At 37.3% G+C, this 23,546-nt stretch overlaps 1 protein-coding gene across 5 annotated transcripts in view; it reads left to right on the top strand.

Annotated features, from left to right (window-relative positions):
* ptprsa (protein tyrosine phosphatase receptor type Sa) overlaps positions 1-23,546 on the top strand; it is a 371,836-nt gene that overhangs the window by 239,416 nt on the left and 108,874 nt on the right. For 4 of the 5 annotated variants that reach the window (XM_088349513.1, XM_088349511.1, XM_088349515.1 and 1 more), the window contains 5 exons: positions 6,980-7,090; positions 18,672-18,941; positions 19,123-19,704; positions 20,124-20,260; positions 20,336-20,480. In XM_088349513.1, coding sequence (XP_088205639.1) covers positions 6,980-7,090; positions 18,672-18,941; positions 19,123-19,704; positions 20,124-20,260; positions 20,336-20,480 — 1,245 coding nt within the window. Of the gene's footprint in view, positions 1-6,979; positions 7,091-9,825; positions 10,291-18,671; positions 18,942-19,122; positions 19,705-20,123; positions 20,261-20,335; positions 20,481-23,546 lie in introns of those variants that run through there. The other variant, XM_088349514.1, reaches the window with a different exon arrangement.

The following is a 23,546-nucleotide window of genomic DNA, read 5'->3' as shown; positions in this document are numbered from 1 at the left end:
AGACGTATGAGAGCTTGTCGACTCGATCACAGTTGGTTTTTTCAATCCAATTTGTGTCGCTGGGCAGTGAGAAGTGCTTGCGTGAGAAGAGGAGAGAGCAAACTGAGAGAGTAGAATGCCTCTGGCAGGCCTGGCTGGCCTCGGAGCAAGAATTAGGGAGTGAGACTGGGCCAGTTATTTTGTTGATTGCCCACAGAAATCAATCAAGGCTTGCTGGAGCAAACTAATTGAATTACACAAGTAGGTCTGGCAGAGGGGGGTACAATTGGCAAAGCTGCTCCAAAATAGTGACAGGGTGGGCAGACCATAACTTGGGGCACTTTACACAATTAATCACCCATGCCTCAACCCATCTTTCTCCTCCTATTTATCTTATCTTGTCTGTCTTTTCATTGTTTTAGTCTAATCAAGCGCTGCGCTGCAGAAAAAAATACAATCTTACCCCATTGGCAGTGAATTTTATTGTGGCTTATGCGAGAGTAATTCTACCAACCCAAGGGTTGTGGGATTGGTCTTCAACCATCGGAGTGGGATCAAAGTGAACTTGACTGCAAAAAAAAAACAAAAAAACATATCTTAGCCCAAAAGTTTGCTCATTATAAAAGTCAGTTTTTGATATGCAGAGCAACCAAATTCTAAGGATCGTATGTAGTTCACTATGCAATTTATTGCAAATGATGAAATATGCATTTTCTATGAAAACTACATAAACCGTTAATTGTTATTCTGCTGGTCTTAATGACTTCTGGTTCACTTTGGTTATTAGTAGTGCATTAATGCTATCTGGGGTATTTAACGTGCATTTAGTTTTTCCTGTTGTTATCTCGTCCAGAACGAGTTTAGTGTGCAGTTAGCACATGTTTTCCAACAAGGGTTTTTTTTTCCCAATTGAGTTGAGATGTGCTCAGATGTAATGATCGTTGTCTTGCATTTGGATTTGAAAATGGGCAAAAGGTCGTATTTGCATTACAGCTTGTTCTTGCGCTGACCTGTAAAAAAAAAGGTGAAGATACATTTTTGGGGGGGATGATGCTAAATACTGTATATTTTCTTTGTCTTTCTCAACATGTTGCTTATACACGCTGGACAGCTACATTTAGCAAAGCCAGCATAGTTACAAATATTAAACAGTTATATTAAAACCACATTTTTACAATGCGGTTAATATTGACTAATACTTACTTGTTTTTCTCAGTTATAATGGGTGAATAAGACTTATTGTCATGCACTTTGTGTACTACATTGTGTGGTGTCAAAGGAGCTTTTTGAGCAATCAAAAAAATGATAATAAGATATTATAACCGATATGTCTTGTAAAACAAGATATACATAGCATTTATAGCAGATTGTTGATAATGTTGCTCATTTTGAGAATTAAAAATCGATTTAAAAAACAACTTAACAAACAAGATACAATATTTTTACCCCAAAACACATGATTGAAATAAGCAAAGCAATCGACTAAATGAGAAAATGCTGCTTTATTTCAACATTTTGACTTACCGGTAATTTTATTAGCTATACACGTTCAAATATCTTCAAATTAGAAAATGTATTTTACATGTCTTTCCGTTGTTTTTCAGATAATATAACCTATTTTCTAGAGAAACAAGCAGAAGAAAATCATTTCAAGCAGACAGATGCTAGATTTGCTTATCTCGAATAAGATTTTTGACCTAGATTAAAAAATATATATCTTTAGTGAGCAAGATGATTATTAGTGCATGAATGGGCAAACTACGACCTGCAGGCCACATGCGGCTGGTCAGGCTTTCTAATCCGACACTTTGAATGACCATGGTTAAAATATATTGACAAAACATATAATAATAGATAAGGTGTAAATTTATTTTTGTGCTACTCTTGTACCCACTGTACCTTTGTTTATTCTGATATGTTTTCAAGGTATCGGATTTGAGACTTTTTATCAGCAGATACAAAATATAATATCAAAGAGTATTTTTTTTTTTGTCCTGGCCCATCCACAAATTTATTTTAACCTTATGCCGGCCGCGACTCAAAAAGTTCGCCAACCCCTGATCTACAGGATTCGTATGGGTGCCTGACATCCTTGAAAATGATTAAATTTTAATGTTTTGTTTTTAAAATTTGAAGATTGCTTGAATTTTGGTTTAAGTGCTTGTAAATGCTTGACATTGTTGCCATGAAGAAAAAAACAATCAAGTCAGTTAAAAGTGACGCAGACGGGCCTCTCTTTTGGCTTTGCTTTAGGCATCACATTTATTTTTCACTCGGGGCAGCTGAGTTTACTTGGTATGGAATTATCGCGTGAAGCGCCATCGCCCCCTACGTGTCACGCCCAGAAAGATAGGTGTAGAGACTGCAGGGCATTGGAAAATTAGCTTTTAAAGTGCTTAAAAGTGCTTGAATTGGGCCTTGAAAAAGTGGGCGAATTTGTGATTCTTATTTTTTCCAACAAACTAACAAATATTTGAATAAAAAAAAAAACCCATCCCAAAAATGAGCGAAATATTCTACCTGCAGGCTTAAGATTTTTTTTTTCTTTTGATAGTGGCCAGACACAAGTTCAGTCACAACCTTTTGAAAGCAAACAATTGGTAGAAGAGAAAAATGTGAAACGGAAATGTGTTTGCAAGCAAACCTTGCAGCCCTCGAAAGTGATAAACCCGGCATTTGATGCGGTTCTTTCCTCTTGAGTGGTGCTCGACGGACGGACCTTTGATAATGTTGAGGAGGATTGCTGTCGCTGCATGGAAAATATTTCAGATCTCGATGGCCTTCTTTGCCTTTTAAATCAAATCGATGGCGCATGCAATATGCCTTCTGCATAATAAGCACAGACTTTCCAAGTTAGCGAGTTCTCTATGGAGCTAAATTGTAGCAGTTTTTGCTCGATTAAAATGTTTTTAAGTTTAAAGATTGAGGGGATAGGGTGACTCCCAGAGAAGTCAAATTATTCATGACTGAGACAGGGAAGTCAATATTTCAAAAAAATTTTCCTGCATGTTGCAAAATCCTAAATTAACACTTCACAGATCCCTTAACCACTTGGGTCGTAGGGGACAGCTTCCTGTGGTGTTTCTTGAGAAAGTAAAGCCTGGTGGCCCCCATCCCTTTCTAGACCATTTTTGAGTATGGGTCTGCACTTATGCAATCCCCTGATTACCGTGGTTAATGGGGACCAGAAGTAGCATTGCACCTTCATTAAAGCCCCAAAGGGTCATCCTTACCGACCTAGAGTATCCAATTGGAGGGCTTCTGTCAGTGCATAAAACCATTTGAGAGTGGCTGGCTAGCTGCACGCTAGCTTTGGATATCCTCGGTATGAGCGAGGTCTGCACAATGATTAAAATATAATTGACACAAATGTAGAAGTTTCCCACAAGTTGTAACGCCAGGTCATCCGTTTCATGAAAAACAATGAAAAAGCACCATTTTCATGATATACATACATATATATATATATATATATATATATATATATATATATATATATATATATATATATATATATATATATATATATATATATATATATATATATATATATATATATATATATGCGATGAAAGAAAGCAAATATACAATTATACTAAACAATGGCATGATTCTTTTTTATTTTTTTAAGATAAAGATTGGCACACTAGACAAGGCCTCATGGCACACTAGTGTGCAATGACACAGTGGTTTAGAAAACACTGGTCCAATGTTGGGGTTTAGCTACTAAAGAGAATATAAGAAAATCAAGACAGAAATGTAAAATGTTTTGTTGTGTGCCAAGTCTTTGATAGCAATCGAGGTTTCAAGGTTATCTAGCATTTTATTATGATGGATGGTATCAAAGGCGCACTAAGGTCAAGTAATAATACCATTGATGAGGTGTGCAAGTCCATAGCTTGTAAAAGGTCGTTACCCACTTTTGTGATGGCTATCTCGGTACAGAAGATTGATCTGACCTGAATCCTGAATGAAACCGTCAAAATGGGATACGAGAGGCCATGTGATTGTGCTCTAATTGTTTTAATTGAGTGACTCATTTATAGGGAGAAGTGACACTGGTCTATCATTCAAAGATTGTCGCCCTTTAGCTGTTACCTCGGTTTAAAAGTATCTTTACTCCCTCAAGGTGAGTCTGATGGTTTGTTACACAAATCAACATTTCTTGACCTCTGAGAACCTAAAAGTGCATATTTATTTGATAGTTTATATACCTTTGCTTATTTTTTGAATTAATATAGTTTCTTTATATAAATTTCTGTCTTTTTTTAACACTAGGAGGTTCCAAATAACGGGTTGCCAACTTTGTGCCGACGGGTACCCACCTAAAAAATGGAATTAAAAAAGTGTCCTAATTCATGGAAGTGAATGTTCACAATATTTCGCAAGTCACACTTAAATAAATCAAATATATATATATATATTTTTTTTTTTTCTAAATAGGTAAATTGTAATGAGTGTTAACTCCATGAATCAGTTTAAGTTAGTCTTTTTTTTCAATGCCAATTTTTTTGTCCAATGATACTCTAGCGAGAAACAAAAAAGACTGTATTACTGTAGTGTAGATTTATTAATCGGAAAATATTAAATATCATGTACTCAATCCTTTCACAACATATTCATCTCTACAAATGGAGAAGGTTTTTGATGTGTTACTCTGTGAAAGTTGAACTGTGAACTGTGAACAGAATTCAACCTAGGCAAATACAGTAGTTACATTTGTAGTTAATAATTAAAATTTCAACATATACTTAATTAGTAAATTAACATTATTTTTTTCTTTATTGATTTGTACGGCATTTTGGTAATCCTCATTGTCAAACATTTGATGATAACATCAATGTAAATATAAACATTACTCTCGATTTGAACTCTTAATCATTAAATACTTATTAAATCATATTTTTTCCAAAATACTATTTTAAAAACATTTGTAATTGTTATAAATTACACCCTTCATAGACCAAATTTGTTCTCCAATTTGTTACTGCGGCATGAGTAATGTTTATGTTCAGGTTTACATGCTGCATTTGACCGCTAGATAGCAGTGTATCCCAACAAATGCTTGGCACTGAATACACTTTCCTGTGATCTACCTGTACGACCTATGTGATCCACAAGTAGATCGTGATCTTACCTAATGCGGTAAACCTTTGCACTAATTTGTAACAAAAAGTATTATTTAAATTCAAAATGGTTGGAAACCCCTGCTCTAAATAATACACAATGTCCCTTTAAGTTTGATGCATCGTATGTCAATGATACTTGTCCACAGTGAAATACGATTGTCTAGCCACTGTGGACCTGTGTCATTGTAGTTTCTGTGGAAGGAAGCTGCTCGAATCGGGTATATCACAAAGCATTCTGGGTGGTGGCTGCTTCTCGGATCAACGCTAATGAGCTGCGTCGCAACATTTGTCAGGGAAGCCGAGGCTGCAATCTGTTTGCCGAAGCAGCCAGAAGCGCTAATGATATCATCAGGACATAGCGTCAACTGTGCTCTAATGCGGAGTGATGCGACGCCCGTAGTTTCACCTCCCCCTTTGTGCCTTCCTGCATGCATGCTCTGCATGCTGTACCTAAGTATTAGGTGGAGTTCATTTGCACATCGCAAAGATAGAATCTTTCCTCAGATAAGATGTAACTTGCTCGTGTTAGAATAAACCCCCTGTGGATGTGACGTTACCAAGGTTTAATCACACATTCGTTATTTACTGGAAGAGGATCTGAGCTGTATTTTTTTTCCAAAATGTTGAAATTCATTTAAAAAAATAATTCAGTAGCAAAATGCATTGAAGTTATCTACATGATTTAACGATTTGAAATATTTCATACTGATTTTGTTACAAAACAAATTAGAAATATGAAACCAGTCATGTTTGGGTTTGTACAGGTGCTTTAAATCCTTGAAAATGCTTCAATTGCAATGTTGTGTGTCAGATTTTGAAAACTGTTGAAAAGAATCCTTGAAATTCTTGCCATCTTTCTCAGCAGTCAGAAATAATGAAAATAAAACAAGTATGGTCAAAAAGTATGCTTTTCCATTGCATTTCTCCCCTTGTAATCATAACATTGTTTGTATGGCATTGTCCTATGAAGCGTAATCGTCTCCTGTTGGTCGTGCCCTAGAAGACGAGTGCTGGCTACGACTAAACAGGGCACCCCACTATATATATAATGTGTATTTTTACAAGGGTTATGCATCAATTATGGACATTTATAAATGTATTAAATTGTAATCGGAATAACTTCCTGGACTGAAAATGTAAGCCCCTATACCATTCTCATGTTATCCTACACGTGGATAGAGTGTTGCTCAGATCCACAAATATATTCACAACTTAATAATTTACTCATTTAATCATATGTCTAGATTAGGGGTTGGCATTTGCTATCAAAAATTGATTTTCCATATATATGTATTTTAATCCATAAGGGGTACAATAGAATATAATTGAATTCGACCCTACAGATAATTTCAGATAATTGGTTTTGAAGACTTGCCCCAAATTTTGTGTTTCAAGAAGTTTTATGTTTGTATGAATTGTTTACAGTATTTAGAAAAACAATACGATTTTATCCACATGAGTGTCTTCTATATGTTTTTTGTGCATATTCCGTTTAATCGCTATTACCCTTGTAGCTTTAACAAATGTAAAATGTTTTTTTTTTTTTTTTTTTTTTTAAACCAACTTCTCCAACACATTTGATGTGACTCATTCAACCCGCTGTTTTATTTATTAATCATATTCTCTTTTTATCTGGTGACGGCAAATGCCGGAGGGAAAACACGGTTTGTCATAGTGAACTGAATTAGCACACCCTAATGGAAACGTATTCCAACATTTTCCCTGTTTAAAAAAAATTGTCAATTTTATTTTAATAACAAAACAAACACTAATCAACTCCTTCCTTCTCCTTTTCTGTTTCTCTCTGTCTCTTCAACGTTTCTACTTGTTTTTTTTTTTTTTTTCCCTTCTTTTTCTGGTCTTGTTTCCAGGTGCCTTGCAGATCGAGAACAGCGAGGAGACGGACCAAGGAAAGTACGAGTGCGTGGCGTCTAACATGGAAGGCGTCCGCTACTCGTCCCCAGCTAACCTTTATGTGCGAGGTAGGGAGAACAAGAGTGCTAAACCCCAAATCCGCCCCCAAAAAAGAAAAAAAATCCAAATCTGCACGATTGAGTCTCGTTACTGTTGAGTTTAACGAATGTCAATTGCTTCCCTTCTAGCTCCTCGCTCTATTTTATCCAAGCAGTATAAATATTTTAGCACTTCTAATATTGCCTGCCCATTGTGTAAATGAATGTGCACTCTAAACGCCAATTGTGAAATACTCAATCATTTAAGCACCTGATGTTCCTTTGTTTTATGATGTAACACTTGATTTTGTGTCTTCCAATGCCATGCCCGATTCGCTTGGATGGAAATACGTAGCACAGGAAGCCGTACGTCTTGGTTTTACCGGTTGAAAGACATTTTTTAAAATTTGTTTTGATAATTGTGCACCCGAAAGTTCTTAGTTATTTTCTAGGTACTGGAGCAGAACGGTAAGTCTCGATTTTGAGTGAGCACAGAGGAATTGGTTTAGTCGCTACCGATCAAAATTGTATGCCTAAATGAGCGCTAATACAGCGCCACTGTTATCCAGCACTTAGTTATTTTTCTGGAGCATAATTCCATAATTCTGTTTTATATAACCAAGGGGTCATTGAACAAGTAATTGTTTTGGTCAGCAAAGAATCGGTGTCAACAAAAGCTGTCACTCGACCACTAATGCAAATAGACAATGACTCGCTGTTTAGTGAGGTTTAATAAATTGAAGCAGATGCACTTACAGCATGTTTTATTTATATAATACATATTAAATAAAGATGCATCGGTGCTACTCAGTTTGTTCCTTCTGCTGTGTACCAAATAACTTTGTTCCCAATAAATAATTCACTAGTCTGACATTATAAATTGGGTCAGGGCTGTTATTTGGATTTACTATCTTATTGTATCAACATAATGGGAAAAATAAATTGCTGAAATGAGGTAGCTGGCATTTCAGTATTTGATGCTGGAGCACCCCTCCTAGAGTCGTTCATGCAAATATTAACATGTTTTATTAACTTTTTCTACAAAACTGTCCCCCCAAATTGGTTGCCTTTATACAAAAGTGGTCAAACAGCTCAGAAAAAATAAACGTGTCTGATACGTTTAAAGTTTACCAGACACTCCAAATAAGGAGAGAAGATATCGTATATTTTGAACTTGCAAGGAGAACAGGGGAGAGAATCCTAACCTCAGATAAGAAATTACAACCTATTCTGAAAGCCCTCCCCTGAGCCCTCTAATAAATTAAATATTTTAGGTTAGTAAAGCAGATCCACCCTTAAGTGTGTGGAAATCAAAAAACAGCAACATCATTAGCTGATAGTGACAATGATGTACACGGTGTATAATATTTAAAACAATAAATGAACAAGTGAGATATGATAGTTAAAACAACAAACTGGCATCATATGCAATATCCTTTGTAGGTGCCCAATATCAAAAACAGAATGAACATATCAGTGTCGAATTTCAATAACTCAAACAGGTTGTTTTGTACAAAACCATGACAATATGTGGGTAATTTATCTTTAATAACCCCAGAAATTATACAGAATTGTGCAAAGAAAATACTTTTAATTCCGTTTAAAATAACACCAAAAATAGTGTTTTTAATACAAACAAAAATAAGGGATTTTTTTATTGCTATTCAGTTTTTATATACTTTGGTGTGTACTCTTAACCACTAGGGTCGTAGGGGCACCATTTCCTGTGGTGTGTCTTGGGCAAGTACAGCATGGTGTAGGGACAGTGTGTATTATTCAACCAGTAGATGCCGCTGTATTGTGTGTTGCAACTGAAAAGAAGTGCTAAGATGCATTAGGAAGAATACAAACTATAGAGATTATGAATGCCGAAACAGCACAGTTTTTCTTACTATTAATTTGCTCAGGTTTTGCTAGCTTTTTTTGGGGGGGCGGGCAATCCGTAGGGGCCAAATGGCGGACAGATATGTCAGCTTTGTCTAGAGAAGGCTCACGCAATGAAAGATAAATGCTAAGTTATCTACCTACTTGTATTTGAATTTAAATTACATATTAGTATTTAAGCCAATATTTTCTTTGTAAGAATTACGTTTTTCACTTCAAGGAGGCAGTACATAATACACGCTGTCCCTTTAAAAGACTCCTGACACAGTATTTTTTTTTCCTAAGAAAATCCCTCAACATGTGTTCATTTGTTCAAAACAATCTCAAAAAAGGGACTTTGTACAAAACAACCCAGCAGCAAATGTTATGATTTACTTTTTATCAGTTGATCCAAGGATACATTATCTGGCCTATGTCCTCCTAAGTGTTTTTAGAATGCAGGTTACTTACAACCTACGTATAGTAACATTAAAAAAAAAACAATAAATTTCTTGGTAATCTTTAGTACACTGTTGTCGTTTTGAGAATATTTTGTAACCATGAGACAACAACATAAAGCTGTTTTAAATGATAAGTGTGGTGCTCCAATGAACATATCCCTATTTTGCAGGCGCCCTCGCTCTGTTTTATGTAAAAAAAAAACTTGAATGTGTCAACCTTTTGTCTGTTTTCAGTTAACTTTTGTCAATCAATTTTCGATATGTGATGTTGACAATGTTTTTTGTTCACAAATTGCACCTGAGATTAGCAGCTGCAGCACAGATCCGTTTTGATCAGAAACTAGCGTAATGTTGTCTCAATTTTTGATAAATATAAACTTGAAATTTTGGCGCAAATCATTTTGCCTATTATTATTTGTTCATCTGTTTTGAACTGCAGCTTCTAACTTCAGCCTAAACATGTTTATTTTATTTTCTATTGCTCATTAGTTTTTCCTTTTGTCTTTTTTTAACTTCCTTCTCTAACATAAGCAGAATTAGAAGAGCCACTCATTGTGGCCCTACTACTTAAAAATGAGGTTTCGATTCAGTCTTTGCTCTAGTGGTGACTCGCCACTTGTTATTATACACCTGCAACAATGATTGAATGACCTTGATTGTTTTAGTTTATTTCTTAAAATTGCCATTTATCCAAGGGGGTGGGCAGGCAAGTGTTCTTTGGAAATGAGTTTTTGCGGTGGCAGGGACTTAGCGGGAGAAACGATTTCCACCAGAGGGAAATGTAGCTGCAGCTAAACACCTTGAGGTGGCTTTTTTTACTCTCTCTGTGTTTCCCCTATTTTTCTCTTCTCCTCATGTCATTGTGTTCTGCATCAACCCCTTTACATCCCTCAGAGCTTCGAGAAGGTTGGTGTGTTTTTCTTTTTTTACTTTACGAACCCACAATTGAGAATACAATTGAAAAAAAATCTTGCTATATTTGCCTATTCCATAGCACAATTCCTTTCTAAATTGATTAAATGTTAATCTAGTCGAATCCAAAGTGCTAAATATATTTTGTAGGAAGTTTTCTTCTATATTTCCAAGGAAGAAATGATGAAATGAAACCTGACTAGTTCGGGTTTTGTTAATTTACTTTTTCGTTTGCATTGTGGGGCCTTTTCTCGTTTTGCATCCTCTGGTATTGCTTCTGCACCAAAAGGCTTTTCTGGCATGTGTTGTCATGGAAACCCAGCATGTGAAAAATAACACGGCATGTCGCACGACGGACGAATGTAACTGCGCTTGCATGCTGGTCCAGAACCCCCTTGGCCGTCTTTGTTTTTTGTTGTCTTTTTTTGTCATGCGTTGTGTGTGTTCCTCTCCATTTTACATTTACCTTGTTTTTTGTAAAGGTTTTTTTCTACCAACAGTGTATTTGTTTTTGTTTGGTTACTGTGTTTTTGTTTTGTTTTTGTGATTATTGCGTGTGTCCCTTTTTAATTTGTTTTAAGTTATATTTCGTAACCCCATTTTTCTGTTTTAAAAATGTATCATTTTTTGTTTCCGTTTTGTTGATTCGATGTTCCGTACTCCGAATGACACTGCTCTGCTGCACGATTCTTGCTCTTGCAATGCATATGGAAATGCGGAATGAAAGTGTGTTTACAGCCTGTGTTTCTGTCATCTTGTTTAAACGGATCTTTTACTGAGAAAATTGTGACCTGAGTGGGCTTTGTGATGAAGGCACATAGATGTCATCATGAATTGACAGAAATGTAATTGTTACTCTCCCAATCTTGACTGTTTAAGTACATTCAGTTTTATGTAGTGTTATTTACAATGAAAATGATGATTTAAAACATGTCTAAAACATGCTAACTGGGCAGGTTCCAACTGCTGCATGTGCCTACTTTGAAACATGAGATATTTATAAAGAAAGAGTTTTCAAAGTTTAAATAACAAGCACACATGAGGAAAAGGCATTGAGACAAAGGTAACACAGCAAGAAAAATACAGCAGCAACACAAGTAACACAGCGTAACAGGGTTGGCTAAAAAACACACTGGGAAAAGTCACTAGGATGCAGCAACTAAAAGAAAACAGCCCGAAAAGGGCTGGTTAAAAATACCCACAGTCGAAAATGTCACTCATAACGCAAGTACCTTGAAACAGCAATAACATTTTTTAAAAAGTATACATTAGCCGCATCTCCGCATCAACCGCAGGGTTGAAATTGTGACAGAAGTTGCGGCTTATCGCTCGGAAATTACAGTAATGAAATACAAAAATCAAACAATTGCTTGCATTTACATCAGGGCTTTTTGAAAAGCTGGTACTGTAAATTCCAAAAGGCATATTTGTTTGGGTTGTTTCAAAAAATAGAATTCTGTAACCCAACAGAAATTATCTGCCCCCGCAGTAGGAATTTGTTTTAAGTTATTCATTCTAAAATCATTCTTATGATAGTTTTACAATGTCAGCTTTGGCACCTAAAGAGAAAATGAAAGAAAACGTTTTTTTCAAACATAATTCAATATCTGTTTTCCTTGGTGTATCAATTGTTGAAGCTGTTCAATCGTCTGTGGTTGAGTTGCATATTTCCTTGCATATTTCGAAAATGTCCACAGTATATATACATATACATAATAGATTATTATTTTGAGTATACTGTATGCTTGATCGCTTGGCCACACAGGGCTCTTGGCGATAGTTTGGACACCTCTGGGGTAAGCAGTCTATATGCATTTTACATTTAAAAATTTGTTTTTAAGAGGAATTATTTTTAGGCATATGCTGTACGGTAAAGAAAATGTAATATTCAAAGTGAACTGAAAGTGTTAATGCAGTTAAGTAAATATATGGCTCCAAGCCAACACTTAGATCAGTTTAAATGTTAAACAAATAATTGCTAGGTTCAAAAATAACCTTTTTACAATACTTTCTATTTAACAAATATGTTGACCAAAGGTTGCCCCCCTACTTACTTTGCCTTAGCTGTTTGATGGGTGTTTTTTTTTTTTGTAGCAGCCTAACGCAATATTTAAAACATCAGTCAGCCAGGAAGATTTCCTGAAAAAATAAAATTGAATTAGAATTAGAATTGTCTTTATTGTCATTCATAACAACTTAGTGAGCAATAATTACAAGATTAAACATGGGACTCGAGGATGAACAGATGCAAAAGACTTAAAGGAGAAGAATAAGTTAAAAAGAATGTCAGGATGAACATATACTTTAATGTATGTGCCTCCCCTTGTCAAAACATTACATTTGATTCAAATATTTGTACAAAAGTAACAAATACGTAAAATCACTGCTTATACCAATTTCAGGGAATAATGATGAGTGAAGTAGACATCACAAACGCTCAGACAAATAATTATGGTTTACCTTCTTTCTGATCGGTTATAAGCTTAAGCTTAAGCTTTGTGACTCTTATTCTATAAAGACAAAATGCTGTGTTTAAATAGGTAAGGGCTCATAGAAGCACAAAATATAATGAAATCATTTCTGTTTACTTCCACATTTCCCAAAAAAATTTAATCATTATGATTGGTTTGAGTTTTGCCATCTCATTTTGCATATTGTTTGCATAATACGATTCAAAGTAAATCAGGCCTGTAGTCAGATTCAGGGAGTCAAAAATTGTAATTGGATGTGGCTTCTCTCAAAATTTCAATTAAAGCTTTTTTTTTCTCAAACAAATCATTGAAAAGTCACCAGGAGATGAATTATCACTGCCAGAATCCCACTCCAAAAATGGAAGCTAATGAAAAACTAGTGAAGTCAAACCTATCAATCTGATGCAGAAACACTGCGCTGTTTTTAAACGCATGTGCATGTTTGCCCTCCAACAACACTCGTTTGGTTCTCGATGTGCTTGCACGTCTAGCGATGTGCGTATCTGTGTGTGAAGTTGGGAAAGAAAGCTAGATTACACCTTATATCCTCCATGGCCAATTGAGCAAAAATAAAACGTTTTTTTTAGTCAATGCCCCTCAACAAAGACTGTATGGATATGCTGACCTGAATGACGGTGCCCCCACGAAGGGATAACCATCTATTATTACGACTGCTGACATATAGAAACCTGGTCAAGTACGAGCCTCCTTCACACCCCTGCAATGATTCCCAGCACTGTTTTTTGGGTAAACGTTTTCGTTTTGATGAGCTTCCCGTGGCCCCTCTTGAGCATCAGCCCAGCCAAGCCATTAATACAGACTGACCCCCGCAGCTCTCTAATGTAAATGCGCTAGACGGCAAGCGGAAAGTGTAACAAAGGATCTCCATGTGACTGACGCTTGCGTCCTCAGGCAGCAAGAGGGTGTAATCTCAGCTTCAAGGTGACACGAAAGGCTGCACATTATTCTGGCTTCCCCCCTTCATTTCAGGGCTGCAAAAAGCGCCCAATCCAAATGGCCAATAATGTCCACCTCTGTTTTTTTATTATTTGTTTTCTTGTATTTATGTTTTTCGGGGCACTATTCCCTCCACAACACCACCCACTCTTAAAATTAGTGGAGTACTCTGGCGTTCTCTCTCGACTGCTTTTCACCTCGTTCACTGTAAGTCTTTTATGTCTTTCTCTCCACATTGGGGCTTGAAACAAGGTAGTCTATCCAAAGAAAGTGCTGTGTTTATTTTGTTTTCCTTGCAAGTTGCAAATGGGCCGGCTGGGCTCTGTGAATGAGACGCCTGTCTATACCGAGCTGATATTTTTTTTGCTCTATTGCCTTGTGCTTCAGCATAGAAAGGAAAGTGTAGCCCCAATGTTCCAAGACACAGCGTTTGCATGGCTCAGTTGCAGAAAAAGCACAAATGTAGCCACGTGCAAAGAATTGGAATTGAAAAAAAAAGTCCTGTGCTCATCTCTGTTTAAGAGAAATATATATCTTAGGGTTTGGCAATATTGCCTATTAATAATATCTACATTTTAGCAGTGACGGTTACCATTTTGGCAAATTTTGAAAGTTACACTTCACTTAATAAACATTCATCAAAAATGGTGAGAAGACATCAATGGATTTTGAACTTGCAAGGGGGACCGGAAGTAATGGTTTCATATTAGAAAAATTCCATCCCTTCCTCAAGCTTTCCTCTAAGCCCCCGCTTTATTAAATATTCAAGGTTACAAAGAAACAGATCTGCTTTGTGTGGTTGAAAAAGAACAGCAACACGATTGGCCGATAGCGGCAATTATGCAATAGTGAATACAATGAACAACAGTGAATCCAAATAAGGAACTGGGCTCCCGTGAAATTTCCTTTGCACTCGTCCAATGGTAACACATTTATCAAAAACATTTCGGAGTAAATAAAATAACCCCCTTTGTAGCATGCTCACAAACTAAAATATAATTGTAATCAGTTTTAACTTTAGTCAACACTCAAATCCCATGCACAAAACAGCAACCTATAACTTTAAATACCACAATCGAGGAGCTTATTTAGTCGTAACTATCCATATTCATTTTTTCAGTCATGATTATACAACGTTTTCATTATTTCAGTTGTCTTTTATTTTGGAGCCAGAATTGGCCTAGAACGATATCATATGAGACTTTCAAGAACCAGTTTAGACAAAGGGTCGGTAATTTTGTTAAGTCTGTTTGATAATCGGCACCAGCATTGTGTGTTTAAAATTAAGCTCTTTATACATTTTAAGTGCACACACAAACCGACCTCACAGTTCCCGCTGCTAGATGACATTCCCTACTTTGTGAACAGTTGAAGAACATATCACCATTTTGTGCCATGGCGTATCATTAAACAATTCCCTATCTCTTTTTCTTCTTTTTTAAGATTATAAATTGTCGACATGTTTCTTTGGTGTTTTCTGTTTATGGTTTTAACAGATAATTATTGTTTAATTTCTGTTTAAATGAACCTAATCACCAAATTCCCCTGGCGTTCATTTACATGTAATGCCCGAATTCAACATGTCCAACTTTTATGTTAAGTCGTCAGACAGAAATGCCGTGTTTTTTATTATGTGTTTTAGTTGTCTGCTAAGGTAACACAGCAACATATAGTGCATTCTGTGCACTATGTTGGGTCTTTTAATTAATGTGCTATTGAACCCCAAGAAATATCTCTGATATATGAATTTCAAATAAGAAAGGACAAGTCCAGTTATCAGAGTTTACTTTCAAACTCAGGTGAAAACCCGTCCTTTTTCATGGCAGGTGATGATTATTTCTCCACTGTTGATTCGTAGGCAATGTAGTTTAGATCATTTAGAGACAGCCTCATTCACCTAGCAGCTCCCAGTCCATTTGACTGACCTGAGCCCCTGGGAGAGAAGCACACAATCAGACACATTTTGCCTGTACTGGCCTTTTGTCCTATTCTGTTAAGAGAATTGGTGAGAAAATATTTTAAAAAATGCAAAGGAAAAAATAATAAGAAAAAACGTTAGGCACAATTGCATATCAGTACAGTCTAACTGTGCACACTTAGTTCTTATTGTGGATTTGTTATTTTTAATTTGTCACCCATTATGTGTCAGTTTGTCTGAAAAAGTTGTGTATTTGGGTAGTGATGGCATGCTCAAAAGGGCTTGGCTTGAAATTTTTGGATGGTAGTAGTTTTTGGGTGTTAGCCCAAATGGGTAGGGACACACCTGTATGTCACTCTAGCCACACCCTTGCATGCCTGTGTGAATGGGCTGCCCTTTCACTTTTGTTTTTAAGACAGACGTATTAATCAATTTCAAAATAACAATGTTCATTTCATCGAATTGCCTGATTTTCATTAATTGATTTGGACTAGCCTACAATAAAGGTGATTATTTCCCATTGCTTAGTTTAGTTTAGGTAAAACACCTTCTTTCGGAAGATATTGGGTCTTTTTAATGTAATTTTACAACCCTTTAAAAAAATTAAGCTGTTTTTTATGCATAGTAAAACTTGAGTCAGTAAACTGTTTTTCACTAAGGCCTGATTGATGTGGTAGTTATTAAAACACAAGTCCAAAATGGCAGTAATGCCAATATTTAAGTTACAAACTTAATGTTCTTAACCATGTATTTATTAACCTTTAACACCATGTTTGATCAAATAAATCATTAAATGGCCATTTAGTCTCTATCTCCATTCGGGAATCAGTCTGGCAGATCCCGAGATACTTTTGCTCGTCTAGGTGCTATGCCCTTGTGTAGTTAACTCTTGCTTTGAAGCCCCAGTGTGTGAGACCTTCAAACCCCTTTTAAGCCATGGTCTGTGTTTTGCTTTGGTTTGAAATCACAGTCTCCTTTTCTATCTTCCTGCTCCTCCCCCCTACCCTTTCTCTGATCCTTCACAAGCCCTGTGCTTACTGTACAGTCTGGATGTCCACCAGTCTGTCTGCTTCTAAACTCCTACTTGTGTGCTGTCTTGCTGCTCTAGTTTGTTGTTCTCTTCCGCTTTGTCACTCGTCCTGTCTTTTCTCCCATTGACTTTGGTTCCTCTTTTTGTTTTTTACTTAAACATTTATTAAAAAAAAAACCCTCTCCACACTTTTCAAACTTCTTTGCATCCCAAAAAACATGTTGACGTAAAATACTGTGATAGTTGCAGGGTTCGTTTCACTTTGAGGCCTAAATTAGTTAGCTTTCAGCTCATATCCTCTTAAAATATTAAATGAGTGACGCACCAAAAATGAACTCAATCTGGCTAAGCAGAATGAGCTGCTGAACCACCTGGCATGTGCAAAGATAATCCTTCCATGTGTTCAAATATTTTAGGAATGTACTTACTTGCTTGGAGCTTTTGTAGAGCAATATGTCAACGATAGTCAAGGTAATTATGTCAGCACAACCCTACTTCTAAAGTATAAGCTATGTGTGCTTTTGTAAATATTTAATTCTTGTATTTTGTTTTTTATTATCTGTCAAGTGTTTTTTGGGATGCCTTTCATGCACATGATATGCATAGTATACTATCTACACCTCCACAGTGCTTTGTGTGTCGTCCTCTATTATAAGACATCCTCATCAATGTTCCCAAGATTCAATGTCTTGGTTGCCATTCTGCCCTTTTTCATGAACTACTCTCCTATCTCAACTTTCCTCCCTTCTCTGGATTTCTACTCCCTTGTGGATCCAGTTGTGTTTCTTGACTCCAACACTGTGAAAGTAGAATTTCTTGCCACGATAACTGTAGTTGTTTTATTTGTACTTGTAGGCACATGCTTTGTTACTTGGGACTGTGATGTGACAATGTGCCAACATCACATCCTGTCACATAAGCCGATGAACAAAAAAGAAAATATGCCTGTACATTCTATTGAAGTGGGTTATTCCCCCGTCCCGCCCTCCTTGTCCTCTCCAAACTTCCCCAGTCTTTTATCTTCCTTTGTTAACTATTTGGTCCTCTGTTCCCTTCCGTTTTCTCCACTTCTCTAAATGCTCTATCCTCAATCTTGTCTCTCTTCCTCGCTCTCCAATCGTCTTTTGTCTGGGCATGCCAGCGACCCTTCAGTTATATTCCTCAATGCATTTTATCTCAATTTTTATATCTGATTTTGTTATCATTTACCCTTAATTTACCTCAAACTATTTATGCATGCTGTCTGTGAAACTGATAGCTGCATCTATCAATGGAACCGTGTCAGATCTTAATAAGGCTCTGTCCAGTGGATCTACCCTAAACCACAAAAATCTGATTAAAGTTTCTCATCTTTAAGGTTTGTAGACAGACATAGGTGACGATACACAATCAGTGCTAGAATGTACATAGATGCCTAAGACCCCAGTAACCCGACACTTCCTGTGCTAGGGGAGAAGCTTTCTAATGGCTGACTTCCTCTGCGGCAGGGTGCCTAAGTGGATAGGAAGTACCGGGTTGCTATGTTGGCCTTATCGATAGTACTGTCACAAGTTTGGTCATTCTATTTTGTTAGACTGTTTAAGATCATTCTATAGTTGGTTACATACATCAGATCAAATCCAAAGATGAGAAACTCATAATAGATTTTTGTGTCTCTAATTGTGCTGTGATGGGTCAAAATTGGTCAATGGAACCTTGTTGCTATGAATCGTTGCTTTCTTGTTAATCTATATTGTTGTTGAAGCAATTCTGTTAGTTTAGTTCCTTCTTATTTTTGAATTTTTAAAAAGTCCTTTCAGTTTGTGTTTTGTTCCCATACAATGTTAATGTTTTTTTTTTTATATATATTTATTTATTTTTTATTTTTTTATTTTTTGAGTGTGTTGAACATCTCAACGAGAAGGGTCCATTGTCAGCAATCAATGTTGTTACTTCTCTTTCCTCTTTGACTCTCTTCGCCCTCTTTGTCATCCTCTCCCTTCTTCATGCCTTTTCCCAGTCCGGCGGGTGCCTCCTCGCTTCTCCATTCCGCCAACAAGTCAAGAAATTATGCCTGGCGGGAGCGTGAACATAACATGTGTGGCGGTGGGGTCCCCCATGCCTTACGTCAAGTGGATGTTAAATTCGGAGGACTTGACGCCAGAAGATGAGATGCCTGTGGGTAGAAATGTTCTTGAACTGAGCAGTGTTCGTGAGTCGGCCAACTACACCTGTGTAGCCATGAGCAGCCTTGGCATCATTGAAGCAGTGGCGCAGATCACCGTCAAATGTAAGATATGATGACACTAGTAGAGAAGGCAATGTTAGAGTTTCATGAACAATGTGTATTCATCCATTATAGACTATGTATATTGGCAAATTCCGCTAAGTCCTCCTCTCTTAATATTTAACAACTTTCCGAGCAAAGTTGTCAATAATTAATTACAACCTTCTCTATGTTATCAAATCAGCTCTTCCGAAGCCGCCTGGTACTCCTGTGGTTACTGAAACCACTGCCACTAGTGTCACTATCACTTGGGACTCTGGTAACCCTGACCCAGTAACCTACTACATCATCCAGTATCGTGCAAAATCCCCAGAAAGCAAGTATGAGACAGTGGATGACATCACCACCACACGTTACAGCATCGGCGGCCTCTACCCCAACACGGAGTATGAAATCAGGGTCTCTGCCGTCAACACCATTGGCCAGGGCCCTCCCAGTGAACCGGTGGAAACTAGAACTGGTGAACAAGCCCCTGCCAGTCCACCCCGTAACATTCAGGCCCAAATTATATCCCAGAATACAATGATGGTACGCTGGGAAGACCCGGAAGAACCAAACGGACAGATTAAAGGCTATCGAGTTTATTACACAATGGATGACTCCCAGCCCATGAGCCTCTGGCAGATTCATAATGTTCAGGACAGCATAATAACTACTATTCAGAGCCTAGTTCCCCAGGAGACCTACACTATCAAAGTCCTAGCCTTTACCTCAGTGGGGGATGGACCCTTCTCTGAGCCAATCCATGTCAAAGTTCTTCAAGGAGGTAAGAAACTTTTTCTCTTTATCACTGTACTCTGCCTCATATATAAATACACCGGTACAGAAGAATGTGTATATTGTGGCAGCACTTCATTGGCTGGATAAACTAGCCAACCCCATCAAAATCTAAACCCAACACACCTTCTCTGGCGGGTCACCTTATGAATTAACAAATCAAAAGACAGCTATGCTTGTTTGTTGTCTCACGTCTTGTCCCCTCCCACTTCCTCCGCTGTGGGTAACTGCTCACCTTTCCTCTGCTTACCTTGGAGAATGAAAAGGTAATGGGAGCAATTCAATGAAAGGGGCGACAGCTGGTGGTAGTGATTATCAAAACCATGCTTTAGAAAAACAACATGTTATACCATGAACGTGAATCCTAATATCGAGAGTTATGTAATGCCTAGTTTCTGTTTATTTCAGTTCCTGGCCAGCCATCCAAATTTAAGGTTGGAGATGTATCTGATACCAGCATTGAACTGACCTGGGAACCAGCTTTTGACAAAGAAGGCATTATCAGTTATGAACTCCGCTACACTGAGGGGAGTTTTGGCTCTCAGGTAAGCATTTCAGTGTTGCAGACACTCAGTCCATCCCTGATGGGAATTATGATGAATATGTCTTAATGATCCTAGATCAAGAAAACATTTGGACCTACATCTTCCTATGTCGTGGAAGGCCTGCGTCCAAACATTGAATATCATTTTTCCCTGGCCGCTATTTCGAACAAAGGCATCGGCGCATTCACCAACGACATGTCACAGAAGACTTTGCAAGCCAGTATGTAGCAATTTCTCATTCTTTCTATTTAATTGTGCCTGCTTAACCAAATATTTGCTTTACACAAAAAGGAAACATCCACTAGGCTCTTGAAATGTTTGTTTTTGTGATGTGGGATTTGCATCAACTTTGAATGTTTTCCTCCTTACACTTATCCTTACACTTATCAGGATTCAAAAAGAGCTGTGTCGAAAATGTTGTGATTTGCTTGAATTTAGTCGCTAGGCGAAGTGTTTTAGTCCATCTTCCCTGATTGGGTAGTATGGGTGTGGTTACAAACCACTCTACTGAGATTTAATGTGAACTGACCTAACCCAGTTCTGCTCCGAGTTTCTTCGTCTTTATTTTCTTTCAAAATGAGCAAGTGCACTTTATCCACACTACTAAGACACAAAAAATGTTAACTCTGCTCTGAATTCACCAAGGTTCTTTTATGAACTGGGCGATGATAGCGAATTAATGTTATCAGAGAGAAAGAATAAAATTAATATATGCCTTCCATTTTTTTCATTTCTTAATCAGAACACAAACCTAAATCCAAAGGCATGTGTAATTATAGACAACTTGTATTTCATTATTACCAACAAAGGCCTATATCCTTTATGTTTTTCCATTTATTTGTTATGTGTTTCTTTTTTCGTTTACATATGTACTACAAATCAAATTGGTCATGTGAATTATCCCTATGCTGTCTTTGTTAATGTAAAATTCATTAAATAGGCTCTTATGTAGACTATTCAGTTCGTAACATTTGCAAAGCTACCCTATATGAACACACAGATTCAATGCCATTGCTATAGACGTTAAATCCCAATTTTCTATTGTTGAACAATGTATAGGGTCATTAAATATTTAATAAGATGTTAAGATTGATTAGTTTGTAAAACAAATTGTAGTAACGGTAAAATATCTCACTGAAAAGGATGATAGGATGCCCTTTGAAAACCTACGCTCTGGTTCATAGGAGAGCCGTGGTGTAGGAGCAGACATCCTTTAACACATTTTCTGTTTCTACCAGTGACACTTGTTGGCTGCCCCACACTTCAAAATCCGGGCACCAGGACTTTGACAAAACCACTTCATTGTTGTTTTGGTTTGTTTTGGATTCAGTTCTGAGCAGCAGAGCTACACAGTGCAGCTTCACCGATGGAGAGCTCCGGTTGCATGCAACACTCACTTCTGAATATTACATTGCATTGTTGATGGGTGCAGGCATGGAAAAAATATACTTTATATTTTTCCAGCTTCGTCTTCCACTTGATGTTGTTGGTGTTGATGTTTTAGGTGTCTTTGTCCATCTTCACCAATCACTGTGTCTTTCCTTAGCGGGTCTTTTTTTTCTTTTCTTGAAAGATAAACCGTAACCACTTTTGACTGGATGCACACTCCATATTCTGCTCCCCCACCTGCCTGTCTTTTCCACTTGTTCCACTGTGCAAAGGAACACAAGCTCTCCTTGGAATGGCCTTGCTCACATTATGTCCCCATCCTCGTATCCTGGCTTTCACAAAACTTTTAAGTTAGCCTTTTCGGTTGTTTTCTTTTACATTGTGGGTTATTGAAATGGATATTTGTTTGACGTTGAGTCAAACTGTAGCTTGCTGCTGTTTATGATTTTTGTTGTTCTTTTGATCAAGACTACTTCACCCGACTGTTAGTGTAGTTTCCCATATGAAATTAACAAGCTGAAAACTTTAGATTACAGTGAATAGAAAGGGTAACCACACTGATCATGGAATTGCAGCTCCATATTTGAAGTCTCGAGTTCCAATTTGTCTCAGTTTTCCTCTCTACCTTTCCCATCTATTCTACTTATGTGGTTCTGCCTCTTGCACGTGAACTCTCTCAGGAAATATTGTTGAAAGGGGTGAATAAGGGAGCCAACACTCAGCTCTCAAAGGGATTCCTGTTGGGATCTTATTGTGTAGGTCAGAACAATCACAGTCTAAAACTGAGAAAAGTATAAGGGACAACACATAAAATCTTTCAGAAGCTTAAAGGTAAGTGGCTTTATGGTTGGAGGGATTCAGTCTGCCATTCTGAAAAAAAAAACATTTTGTTGATTTGGTTTTAAAGCTACTGTATGCTGTGTTTTAGCAGTAATTTCCTCATATGGGAAATGGTAGTTTGCTGAAATCATTGCAAACTGGATTGCCTAAAATGTCATGTTTAAAATTAATAACGTAACAAATAGGTCCTGTTTTCCTAGGCTGACTGAAATCCTTCACCACTGAGTAAAACCAAAGACGGACCATTGAAAACAGTTATTAATTCTGTAAGGCTATTGTCATGGGGACCACTGTGTCGAGTTTGTAGATATGCAAATTGTTGTACTAAATTTGTATTTAAATGGTCTCTTTTTTTCCGACAAATAAAGTATCCGACAATAGTGGCCCTCATTCGTAAGCAGAAAGGCCTTCTGGGTTAATTTGTCATCGTCAATCCAGAGTCACCCTCAATGTATTTATTTCAAGACTGTTCAGACGAGGCTGGATCAGGTCCACAATTTGAGAAGCGGGCAGGCCCCCAGGCGTCTCTCGTGCTCAACCCATTTTTTTTAAGACATGGTAATAGGGCATGAGTAGGATCCTGGGAGTAGGTAGTAGCGGACTGCAGGGCCACAAAGTCACAGATAGGAATCCCATTTCATAGCTTCTGAATTAATTTCATGCTTTGCTATGAGCTCTGACCCATCCCCTTGGATTGTTGGGCTTTATTCGTTTTAGATTATACCTCAGGACTGCCAGAAGCCAGTCGAGCTCTGTCGCTCAAATTAAAGCGGCAGATTTAGAATCCGCCATATTTAGCGAAACAAGCCGTTTAGCCTTTCCACTTACTGTAATTATGGGAGGTTTTTAGCTGTATTGGAGCATTTGTTTTGAATGCAGAGTGGACATTTTGAATCAAGGAAGATTAATTTTATAATGATCCCCAAATGTGACTGTTCTGCTGATTGAAACTCCTGATGCAAACACATTTCCCCTGCAGGCTGTGAGATGAGCTTTTTCGCTGATTGCAAATACCTTCGATTATTTGTGGTGTGTCCAATCCCGAGCAAAGTAGAGC

This window comes from Urocampus carinirostris, chromosome 12 (assembly GCF_059441175.1).
Source record: "Urocampus carinirostris isolate Australia breed hairy pipefish chromosome 12, RoL_Ucar_1.0, whole genome shotgun sequence".
NCBI lineage: Eukaryota > Metazoa > Chordata > Actinopteri > Syngnathiformes > Syngnathidae > Urocampus > Urocampus carinirostris.
Note: the sequence above shows the minus strand (reverse complement) of the source record. Positions and strands in the feature narration are given on the sequence as shown.